The 12,333-nt window shown below is 44.3% G+C and overlaps 1 protein-coding gene across 1 annotated transcript in view; it reads left to right on the top strand.

Annotated features, from left to right (window-relative positions):
• ptprt (protein tyrosine phosphatase receptor type T) overlaps positions 1 to 12,333 on the top strand; it is a gene marked incomplete at its 3' end in the record, with an annotated part of 451,455 nt that overhangs the window by 194,070 nt on the left and 245,052 nt on the right. The window contains exons 9-10 of the mRNA XM_083939813.1: positions 4,996 to 5,111; positions 6,060 to 6,240. Of these exons, the coding sequence (XP_083795939.1) occupies positions 4,996 to 5,111; positions 6,060 to 6,240 (297 nt within the window). The remainder of the gene's footprint in view (positions 1 to 4,995; positions 5,112 to 6,059; positions 6,241 to 12,333) is intronic.

Genomic DNA, 12,333 nt, shown 5'->3' with positions numbered 1-12,333 from the left:
ACAGACAGTTCAGTTTTGTGTGCTAACATCTGGACAATGTGCACACCTGACTCTCCTGACATTGTCTGGAGTTCAGAGTGAGAGAACGGCTTATATACCCATGTCATTATAAGTCTTTGAAGTGCAAGCGGATTTAGGGCGTGATCACACTGTCCTTTTGGCCGCGGCCAAAACCGGTTTTTCAGCTAAAGTCTAGTACCTTTAAGCCATGTGAGTGCACCCGCTCCGCGCTCAACTGCGGCCAGCGGACCGTCCACGGCCCGCTTGAAAGAGGTGGGCTTTAGCGGAGCCGTTTGCACATATACGAGCACGAGCGTGCGCACGTGTACGAGCACGAGCCCTACGGCAGTAGCGTTATGTCCGCCTGTTCGGACATAGAAAATAGAAGGACGGACCATGCACGGACATTTAACAACAACAACAATGGCGGTGAAAGGTTCACGTTGGTGTGGTGCGGAGGTGGAGTGTTTACTGCAGATTTGGTCGGATGAAAAGATTCAAAAACAGTCGACAAGACGCACAAAAACTCAGAGGTCTGTGGAAAGATTTGTAAACAAAGCCACACACACGCGATCAATGCGTGTGACGTGTTATGGCGTGATGGCGTATGGACAGCAAGAAGCATTAGCCGAGGCCCAGGTAGTGTGAGTACAAACGGGGCTGGGGCGCGGGGGGGAGAGGGAGGGGGGACAAGTACCCTAAAGTCCGGGTCTGGGTCCGGGAGGACAGTGTGATCACGCTCTTAGAGAGCCCTAGAAGGGATGCAGAGAAGAGACTGAAATGAATGGAGGAAAGATGAATTTAGACGACATGAGGATGGATGGAAGGAAGGAGAGGAGGAAGAGTGATTAAATCAGATGAATTATGTGGCAAATCTGGCATTTGTCACAACCAAGAGCAGCTTAGAGACTATAATCGACCTAAGCGTCTTTGAGTGCGGAGAAAAGCGCTATATAAAACTGATCTATTATTATTATTATTATCATTATTTTCAAAGATGTAAACAAAGTTATAATTCACATGACATCTCCTGCCCTTTTCTCTCTCTCAGCATCCCTCTCTCCATCCTACTCATGCATTTGAGATGATCTTTTTCTGTCTTTCGCTCCGTCTGCAAACCTCAGAAACCACCAAGTATGGTTATACACATGCAGAATTGAATACAGATAACACTTATTGAAATCTTTAAACTTTATTTTTAAAGTCACTGGTGGAATTTCTGCTTACTCTGTCTAGATTTCTTTAATTTTTGAATTGACCTCCCCCAGCCCCGCCAACAGTGTTGTCCCAAACACAAATTAGCCATCTGTTAGATTGGCTCCAATTGAGCCATAGACAGATTATCTGAAAGATTAGCTCCCATTATACCCTACTTAAAGACCACTAGATTAAGTGGGTGGTAGTGGTGGTGATGGCTGGCGAGGAGGATTTGGTTGGCTGTTATTTTTTTTATTTTTTGCCGACTCATCTACAGACCTCGATTTAAGCTAACATGGTTTGCGTCTTTGCCAAAACCAGTCATTGCAGTGAGAGGAGCTTTGATTTATTGCTTGTTTCATTCTCTCTCTCTGACTCAGTGATGAGTGATTATGTCTCTGTAATTGAGGAATTACAGTGTGTGCATTCATTATAGATACATCACTTGATCTGCTTAAGCGTGCATAATTACAGGTTAGTTCACATTTGTACTCTAGAGGCGTTTGACTCTGAAAATTAAGTCTTTCTCAGTTTTTGTCTCAGCTTTCTTTGTTAAACTGCCAGGCTGTCAGTAAAAACCTTAACTGTACATAACTATTTTTTATTGTCATAATCATTATTGTTGACATAAATGTCATCCTTCTTCTGTCTAACCACCAGGATGAGGGTTTTGGGGGCTGGAGCTATCTCAGCATTCAGTGGTTCAAGGTATACCCTAACTTAACATCAGTCAGTGAGTTTACATGCACATCATTCATTCATCTTCAACCTCTTGTCCCTGTCAGGGTCGTGGAGGCTGGAGGCGTGAGGCAGGGTCACCCTAGACAGGACGCCAGTCTATCGCAGGGCACATAGAGACAAACAGTGACAGACAACCACTCACACCTACGGGTGATTTAGAGTCATCAATGAACCGAACACCTGCACGTCTTTGGACTGTGGGAAGAAACCGGAGAACCCGGAGAAAACCCACGCAGACACGGGGAGAACATGCAAACTCCACACAGCCCAGTCTGGATTTGAACCCTGAACCCTCTTGCTGTGAGGTGACAGTGCTAACCACCACACCACCTTGTTGGACACATACACATCAGTAATCTCAAAATGATCTTTCCCCCGGTTGAGGCAATAATCGTATTATTGAAGTTCCCCTCGTATACATGAGAGGGGGTTGACTGGGAAAGTGGCTGAGTAACTCGACCTCCGGTACCGTAGGTGGTGCTCTGCCAACACACAGCTGGTCGGAATACGGCTTTATTGTCCGGTTCACCTTTGTCAAAATCAGAAGCGGACGACTTTTTGACAGAATTACGACAGAAACAGGTCTTCTTGGTAGTGATGTTAGTTGCCATGGCAAAGTCCTCCCTGGGTTTAAAGGTAACACTCTATTGTTGTTGTTTTCGGCGCCAATGCTTCCTGGTTTAGTATATTTCCGGGTCAAAAGCCACTACTGGGGGGGAGGGGGGGGGGGGGGGTTATAAGTAATGGAGCATGCGCAGACACGAAACCCAATAGTAACCAGAGAAGGCTGTTTACATGCTTGAATAGTCAGGGTACTGAAGGAGTTCTCTAGGTCTGTTAACCATGGTTTGAGACCTCCGATGAGGTTTTTAAACTGGATGTAAATGCAGTGACTGGTTCAGTGGCTCAAAGTTTATCTTAGTCTTGCCATTGCCAGACCTATCTCGACAAAGCTGTGTCAGTACTGGAATATAGGCTACACTGGCTTATCATTCTGGGATAGGGAGAAAAAATAACCCGCTCTGGCCTGTTTGTATTTCTTTAAACTACTCATAATTGTCTTGGGCGGAGCTAAGAGGATGGCGCTAGGAGAAGGAGCTTAACATCTGGTGCTGTACCTCCGGTGAGCCGGACTCATGTTATTTAGACAAACATAGCCAGACACACAGGCAGATTATATCTCCTAAGTGGATAGCTTAAGAATTGTTTGACAGCATGTACCACTTTTAAAGAAGGCAGAGACCGTCATCCCATCTGCATCAGTCCCAGTCATATGTAGTTAAGTCCCATTTCCTGGTGGACGGTATGTGGGCTGTGTGAAAGCGTATTGCCTGCTGTGCTGACCTGACTACTCGGCCATACACTGGTTACATCACCTCCCCCCTGCAGATTTCCTGGCTGCCAAATGTCAGTCTGCCACAGTCTTATCCAGGGACAGTATAGCTTTATAGGCTTTGGTCTTTTAAGTAAAAGACTAAACCATCAAGCACCCCAGGGAGGCTAAAGTCTGGACCCAAACTCACATTTATACATCTCCCCACACAAGACACACTCACACTGGCAACCAAAACAATTGTCTCCTGTCTCAGATGGCCTCTAAGATGGCTTATCCATGGTGCTGTTGTCTAATCTTGTCTGATTAGGCTGATCATAGCTACAGTAAGTAGCTTAGATATTAGAATTAACTCAGTGCCTTCATACACAATCTTAAGGAGTTAAAGTAAGCATTAAGTTTCATTTAAGTTTTTCCAAATTGAAATAACACATTATTACTTAAATAAATATTCCCAATGGACACATTTCGCCTCAATTTAAAGTTAAGTTAATTATTGGACTGGAGTAATTTATTACCAGATGCATCCTGAACTACTTGACTCTTCAACAGGGTGAATTGTTGCATTCCCCACAAACTCAGTCTTTATGCAACAACTAAAACAACAGAGAAATCCAGTGATTTATCTCCCTATTCAGTTCAAAAACTTTCCGCTTTGAAATATTGATGGTAGAGTCCTTCTGGAGGATCAGTGGATCCGTTCTCGAGAGCAACAGAAGCCTCTCAATGTCACTAATGTGCTAAGTTGCTCTTCCAGCATCATCAGACATAATGAGTGAGTTGTTTCTTCAATGCCAAAGCTCCTTTCTCCTTTGTAATTGTCTGTTCTCTCCATATTTTCAAGATCACACACCATTGTGAGTAAAGTTTCCATTTTCATTGGAGAAGTACAGCTAATATAGCTTCTCTAATTATGCAGTGACCTGTTTTGGTTGCCGATAGAAACTAATTAGGCAGAGAGAAAGATTGGTTTGAACAAGCTTGTTAATGTGCAGTCAGTCGTGGTACACAAACCTGGGGATGAGAGCCCAACATATGGTCGGGACAATGCTGTGTGCGTGTGTGTGCTTGAGTCTGGGTGTGTGTATGTGGTTGTTTTGGCCGTGTGTGAGTGTGTGGGTGTGTGGGCGGCTTTGAGCTTCTATTGGCATGTGTAAGTGCATGCATTTTTGCTTCTGTGTGTGTGTGTGTGTGTGTGTGGGTGACATATGGAGAAGGCAGTATTAACCCCTCCAAATGTCTGCAGATCAATACGGCGACTTCTGTGATAATCTTTGTCCTGTGAATCTGGGCTTTCCTGTAATGAAGCAACACGGTCTAGTGGTTGCACAAACGTTCTAGTAATTAATAGATCACAGATTGAATCCTTGTCCCATCAGAGTGGCCCTGAGCAAGGCACTGAACCAAATGCTGACAATGAGTTTCAATTATTACACCACCTGATTCTGCTGAATTTCAAAATCATGCTCGTTTAAAATGTGAAGCAGGTGGTTTGATTTGTCTTTCTTCACCTGGTTTATATAGCTGGTAATCAGTGCGTTGGAGTATTTTGGGAGGTAGCGTTCTCAAACTATTGTTGGTTACAAAAATTGTTGTGAAAAAACTTGAAGCTAGAACTGTGGGGCAGTGAAATCAGCGGCTCAACAGTTTGTCTTTGTACCATCCCATTGTATTTCCAGCTCGGACGAGGACTCACCTTTTGTTTCTGTCTGTCTCTCCTTCAGATCCAGTCCATGGGCCCCAAAACGTCAATGTGGTAGATGTCAGAGCCCGTCAGCTGACTATACAGTGGGAGACGTTTGGGTATGCGGTGACACGCTGCCACAGCTACAACCTGACGGTAAGCACAGCTGGCCACCGTTTGTTCTGTCACTCCAAACTCAGAAGTGCATGTTACATTGTGTGGCAGCCTGGTCTCACCAAAAGGCGTGTGAATGAGACGCTATTTCTCTCAAGCCATCTCGCGTATAATTACAACGCATGTCATGATTTTTGCGTGTCATTTCACGCCATGTAGTCTCAATTGACTTGTATTGTGCAGAGATGGCGTTGTCATTTCACGCACAAATGTCATTGAGGGAAAACCCACGTATTTCTCCGCAAGGTGGCGGAAAAATACGAAGTGGTGGAGCTTTCTGTCAGAGGGTTGTTTTTAAATCAATATTTCATGTGAAGGATGGCTGAAATAACGGGCGTGAAATGCCCTAACCCTAACCCCTAACCCTACCCCAACCCCTAACCCTAACCCCTAATCCTAACCCCTAACCCTGGGGAACTACGGGCGTTAAATGGCACGCGAAAAGCTTAATATGCGTAGACATGCACGCGAAAAGTCATGAAAGTCATGAAAAGTGGCGTGCTATTTATACGCCCTCCCATGAGACCACGTAGTGTGTGGAAACAAATTATTTCTAACCACGAAAGCTTTATGTGACTGTGATTTGAATTGGTAGCAACTTTGATCTGAGCTTAAATTTTGGCAAATACATTGTTTTAAAAAGAGTCTTATCATACCCAGAGTATCATCCAACCTATAAACTCTAGTTTTGTATCATAAGTTGTTTTATTCAGAGGTCTTAACATGCACATTTAGCATCAGCTCTGCGTGATTTGTAACATTCACAGTTTGGTCCAGCACATTGAAGTCAGTGTTGGGAGTCTTGGCAATTCTTTCAAAGCACTTCAGGGTTAAGTGCATCACATGATGGCAGCTCTGCACTTATAATTATTGTTTTATTCATATTACAGTACCATTATTGACACGTCTCTCTCTCTCTTTGTTTTACAGGTGCAGTACCAGTATGTGTTTAACCAGCAGGAGTTTGCAGCAGAGGAGTTGATCCAGACCTCGTCGCATTACACCCTGAGGGGGCTGAGGCCCTTTGTCACGGTCAGACTGCGGCTGGTCCTGGCCAACCCCGAGGGCAGCAAAGAGAGTGAGGAGATTGTCAAACAGACAGAGGAGGATGGTGAGTGAAAAAAAATTCAATGTTTGAGAGCAAAACTTTTGACACAAGATTGATCCACACCATAACCAGCCAGTCGATGACAGCTGTAACAGCAACTCGGAGTAAGTCAGCGTCTTCTGATCACTCTGGCTCACAGAATAGGATTTCTTTCACATTTCTGCCTGCAAGCATCAGCAGTTTGTTTAGGACAGACAATAAGAGAACTGGACACCGACATATACTCAGACTTCGGGGCACTGCAGTAAAACCCACGCTGTGTGATTGACACGTGGTTTTGGGAACCGCAGTGCAGAAACAGTGACGAAAAAATTGTTAAGCACTGCACATGAAGACAAAATTAAAACAACAACAAAAAACTTTTGATCATGACCATCCAGATATTAAGTGTACAAAGTTAAATCTTGATTGGACACTTGGCCTAGGAGTAGTTCGGTTCGTGATCCTGCAGAAAGAAAAGTCTAGGCGGCCTATGTCACGAGATTCAGCTAGGTTCAGGGAACGCGTGGATGTAAGAATTTTGAATGTGAGTTGCACTGACATACTATTCATGACTCAGAGTTTTTGTGCGTCTTGTCGACTGTTTATGGATATTTTCATCGACCAAATCTGCAGTAAACACTCCACCTCCACATCAAACCAACGTCAACCTTTCGCCGCCATTGTTGTTGTTGTTAAATGTCCGCGCATGGTCCCTCCTTCTTTTTTCTATGTCCCAACAGGCGCACATAAATTACGTCAGAACCGCCGTAGGCCTTGTGCTCGTGCTTGTACACGTGCGCACACTCGTGCTCGTACATGTGCAAACGCGCTCTACAAAAGCCTACCTCTCTCAGACGGGCCTTGGACGGCCAGCTGGCCGCAGTTATGCGCGGAGTGGTTGCACTCACACTGGTCAAATGCACTAGGCTTTAGCCGAAACAATCTGTTTTGGCCCGGTGCGGAAGCACAAGGTGAGTGCGCCCTAAGTGTACAAAGTTTCATCTTGATTGGACACTTGGCCTAGGAGTATGTCGGTTTGCGATCCTGCAGAAAGAAAAGTCTAGGCGGCCTATGTCACGAGATTCAGCTTGGTTCAGGGAACGTGTGGACGTAAGAATTTTGAATGTGAGTTGCACTGACATACTATTCATGACTCAGAGTTTTTGTGCGTCTTGTCGACTGTTTTTGAATCTTTTCATCGACCAAATCTACAGTAAACACTCCACCTCCGCATCACACCAACGTGAACCTTTCACCGCCATTGTTGTTGTTGTTAAATGTCCGCGCATGGTCCCTCCTTCTTTTTTCTATGTCCGAACAGGCGCACATAAATTACGTCAGAACCGCCGTAGGCCTTGTGCTCGTGCTCGTACACGTCCGCACGCTCGTGCTCGTACATGTGCAAACGCGCTCTACAAAAGCCCACCTCTCTCAGACGGGCCGTGGTCAGCCAGTTGGCCGCAGTTATGCGCGGAGCGGTTGCACTCACACTGGTCAAAGGAACCAGACTTTACCCGTGAAACCTGTTTTGGCCCGGTGCGGAAGGACAGTGTGAGTGCGCCCTAAGTGTACAAAGTTTCATCTTGATTGGACACTTGGCCTAGGAGTAGTTTGGTTCGCGATCCTGCAGAAAGAAAAGTCTAGGCGGCCTATGTCACAAGATTCAGCTAGGTTCAGGGAACGCGCGGACGTACGAATTTTGAATGTGAGTTGCACTGACATACTATTCATGACTCAAATATAAATGTACCTGTGGACTTCAAATTGTTTCAAAACAACAACTCCCAACTAACTCCTGTTTCTTTCCAGAGGGCGCCTCGTTCTTCTTGTTTGGAACAGAGTGTTTGCCCCAGCCTTTAATACGAATAATTCATTAATGCTTCACAGTCCTCTCAGCAACAAGCCTGCAATAAACTGGAATAGCTTGAATCCATTAGAGCGATGCCTGATAAGCAGGATAAAAAAACATCATTCTAATGATCCCAAATCTCTCATCTCTCTCCCAACCTCCTCAGGGCTAGCTATTCTTCCCCTAATCTCATAACTAATATCCTCTGAATTTAGCTTCTGGGGAACATCACATCTCAGCGTGAAACTCCAACCGTTACTAGCTGAACACACACGTAGTTGTCTGAACCCTTAAAATAAGTGTTAACATGACTGGGGAGAAGCAAATGCTTTGGGGAGAAGGGGGGAAAGAAGCCCTTAATTGTTTTCTTCTTAATTGTTTTTTATTCAACCATCGTTAATCTCCCGGTTGTAATTCAGTAATTAGGGAACAGAACAGAAATTGTTCACACGGAGGCTAATTGTTGTTTGTACGGTAATGGCTTTATAGAACTGGGGCTCCTGCAAATGAAGCAGCTTTTCACCCACACACACACATGGTTTTCTTCCTACTTGTTTTAATGTGGCTGATGAAATAGACGTTTACTTTAGCCTATGCGAACGAGCAAAATGAGGGATTTACAATTAAGATATACACTGACTTTTCTCTCTCTCACACACACACGCGGCACTAATCTTCCCTAGTTTACCACCGTAATCTCAGGGTGAGAGCTTCTCAGGATTTAATCATGTCCTTCGTAATTGTTTTACCCACTGGAAGCTGTGCTCTTAACATTTACAACATATTAGCATTCACACAAAACACTCTGACAGGCGGTAGTGTTAAGTCACGAGCGCTTTGACTGTCTCACTGTGAGGCAACCAGCATTTTTAATTTGGCAAATCCATTATTGTAAGAAAATTGTGCTTCCATGGTGCTCAAGAGTGAAAGATTTTCGATGTTTACTCTGCAAACTGATTGCTTTAGTTCTGCTGCACGCCACTACAGTGCTAATTGCCTCTAAAAGGCGCAAATGTCTAAAGATATATAAAAGTCCATACATTTAAATAGCTAAATGAGATGAGAAGAACAACAATAAGTTTTACTCTAAAGCTTCTCGTGGGTGGAGATTAATTAAGGGAGTTTATTGAGAAATGTACTTAGTGAGTGCATGAACAGTGTGAACCTCACACATCGAGAGAACACACAATTACAAAGGCCTACAAAAAAACTAGGGTATTAATAGTTTTCTTATACATTCAAAGACTTTTAAGGAGGACAGTTGCTGTAGTGACGGATAAACAGGAAGAAAATGGGTAATGTTAGCTGTACTTGTTAAGCCTCTATGTTTAGTTTTCACCTTCCTGATCAGTCTTTATAGTTTTGTTTTAGGAAATGCGTCAGTCGTGTTTTTTACGTTGCTTGTTGTTACGGTAAACAGGAAGAGAGGGAGTCACTCTTTCTGATAATATCTGTCTCATTAATTTTCAAAATGAATCTAATGATCTTTCAACGCAAAGGAGCAGCGGCTCTACTCCGAGTTCCTCACGGATGCTGAACTTCTCCCCCTCTCTCTAAGGGAGACTCCAGCCCCCCTCCTGAGAAAACCCATTTCGGCCGCTTGTACCCACGACCTGGTTTTTTGGGTCCTGACCCAGCTTTCATGACCATAGGTGAGGGTAGGAACCAAGATTGACCGTTGGATCCAGAGCTTTGCCTTCCTCAGCTCTCTTTTCGTCACAACGGTGCGGTAGCGCGACTGCAACACCGCCCCCGCTGCTCTGATTCTCCGGCCAAACTCACGCTCCATCGTCCCCTCACTCGTGAACATGGTACCGAGGTCCTTGAACTCCTTCACTTGGGGTAAGGACTCATTCCCTACCTGGAGTAAGCAATCCACCGGTTTCCTGCCAGTGGATTGAGCCCTTTTGAGCCAGTTGAGATGATTCGGGCATCTAGTAAAGATGCCCCCTGGGCGCCTCCCTAGAGAGGTGTTCCAGGAACGTCCAGCTGGGAGGAGGCCTCGGGGAAGACCCAGGACCAGGTGGAGAGATTATATCTCCACGCTCCAACGCCTCAGGATCCCCCAGTTAGAGCTGGTTAATGTGGCCCGGGAAAGGGAAGTTTGGGGTCCCCTGCTAAAGCTGCTGCCCCCACTACCCGACCCCAGATAAGAGGCTGAAGATGAGATCTAATTATCTTTGAAATCTGTTTAAGTAAACGTGTGTAGGAAAGGAAATGGGTCAGTCGTGTTTTTTACGTTGCTTGTTGTTACGGTAAACAGGAGAAGAGGGAGTCACTCTTTCTGATAATATCTATCTCACTCATTTTCGAAATTAATCTAATTATCTTTGAAATCTGTTTAAGTAAACATGTGTCACGTAGATTTTCATGCCCTTCTTTGAATTGTTTAAATAGTAAACTTATTTACTATGAGAGGAGCTGGTACCGGGACCAGTGGGTAAGTCTTTAAAACACGCTTTTAATAAACTAACTATGTTGGTGGTGCTTTGTTTTATGTGTTAGGACTCTCTCATGCTACTGGTATTATTTGGCTGTTAAAAAAGCCTTTCTAATGCATACTGTACATTAATCGAGTTTCTCGAGTTACTCGATTACAAAAATGCACTGAGGCAAAATCTCTGCCTCGATGATTCCTTTAATTCCTATCTGGTGCGTCATGCGGCCACTTCAGCGCAGGCTTCATTGTACGGTAATGGCTTTATAGACTGGGGCTCCTGCAAATGAAGCAGCTTCTCACACACACACACACACACACATATATGGTTCTCATCCTACTTTTTTAACGTGGCTGATGAAATTTACTTTAGCCTATGTGAACGGGCAAAATGAGGGACTTACCATTAAGATGCAATGGATGCAAAGGTGCAGTGTGTCCACTAGAACCACAAGAGCACATCATTGATGATTCAGTGTCTGAGCCCAAAGCAGCTTGTTATTAACGCCACTTTACCGAGCGCCGCTGCTCGGGTTTAAGGAGGACCGTTGCTGTAGTGACGGATAAACAGGAAGAAATCCGTTTGAGTAAACCTGTGTCACGTAGAATTTCATTCACTACTTTGAATTGTTTAAATAGTAAACTTATTCATGGTAGCTGCAGCCCTACTGTGCTGCCCCAAGCTAATTATTGTTAGCCACTGTTGGCTGTTAGCGACCTTCTGGGATTTGTAAGTTAATTGTTTCGATGGCTTATTTTTTGACCGAATTTGCTTAAAAAGACCCTTGGATGACGTTCGGTCAGAATAAGGCTTTAAGCAGGATGGTTGGGGTGGTGGATGAATTACATTTTCTCAACCTAACAATATCGTTTTGTTGCCTAAACCCGACCAAGTTTGTTTTGTTTTGATTCACAATTGGATCCCAGACGATAAGAAAGTGTTGCAAGGCGACCGTTACCATGTGAATACATTATAATTGCCTCCTGAGCAGCAGGCCCCTTCTCACCCATGTCTATGAGGCTGATGACCACTGATTATGGCCATTCAATGAAGTGATGACCTTAGAAGCAGGTTAATGAGGCTGGTGTTTTCAGTTTTGTCTATTATATAAGAGACTTTTGCATGAATGTTGTGTGTATCCGTGTGTATTTACGCATCCTCATGTTTGTTTTTCCTTTTAAATTCTTTATTTTCCTGCAGATGTTCATCCGTTCATAACGACAAAAGACAATTCGAAGACATTAACATGTACGCACACACAGAAACGCGCAGAAGGACTTGCCCCAGAGAAAAATGTCATGTCCACTCATCGTCTTCACCAGCCTATTAACATAACCATAAAACACTTATTTATCAAGTAGCTGTCCGATCAGCTCAACGCAGCTGCTTTACAGCCAGGCCTCTTATATCAAACACGTGCTCTCGAGAGGAAGTCAGCATAGCTGTCTTGCCTCTTCAGCACAAACACTCTGCTAACCTTTTCCTGTAAGATTAATGTTATACAACTATGTGGCCTTAACAAATTGTGTTGTAAGGGTAACATAATGCCACCTGCATTCCTTGTTTTATTTTTATCTGAATCCACGTATCAACAAACTATCATTGAAATGTCTTTGAGCGAAGTGTTAACCACTCTTGCACACCACCAGTTTGGTACTCCTGTGGATGGGGGCGGCAGTTAAACAGTTTTAACTCCGAGGGCTATGGAAAGATTTGTAAACAAAGAGACGCATCACGATGACGTCATCAATGCGTGTGACTCGTTATGGCATGATGACGTATGGACAGCAAGAAGCATTCGCCGAGGCCCAGGTAGTGTGAGTACAA

Source organism: Echiichthys vipera (assembly GCF_963691815.1).
Source record: "Echiichthys vipera genome assembly, chromosome: X".
Taxonomy (NCBI): domain Eukaryota; kingdom Metazoa; phylum Chordata; class Actinopteri; order Perciformes; family Trachinidae; genus Echiichthys; species Echiichthys vipera.
This window is presented reverse-complemented; position numbering and strand designations above follow the sequence as displayed.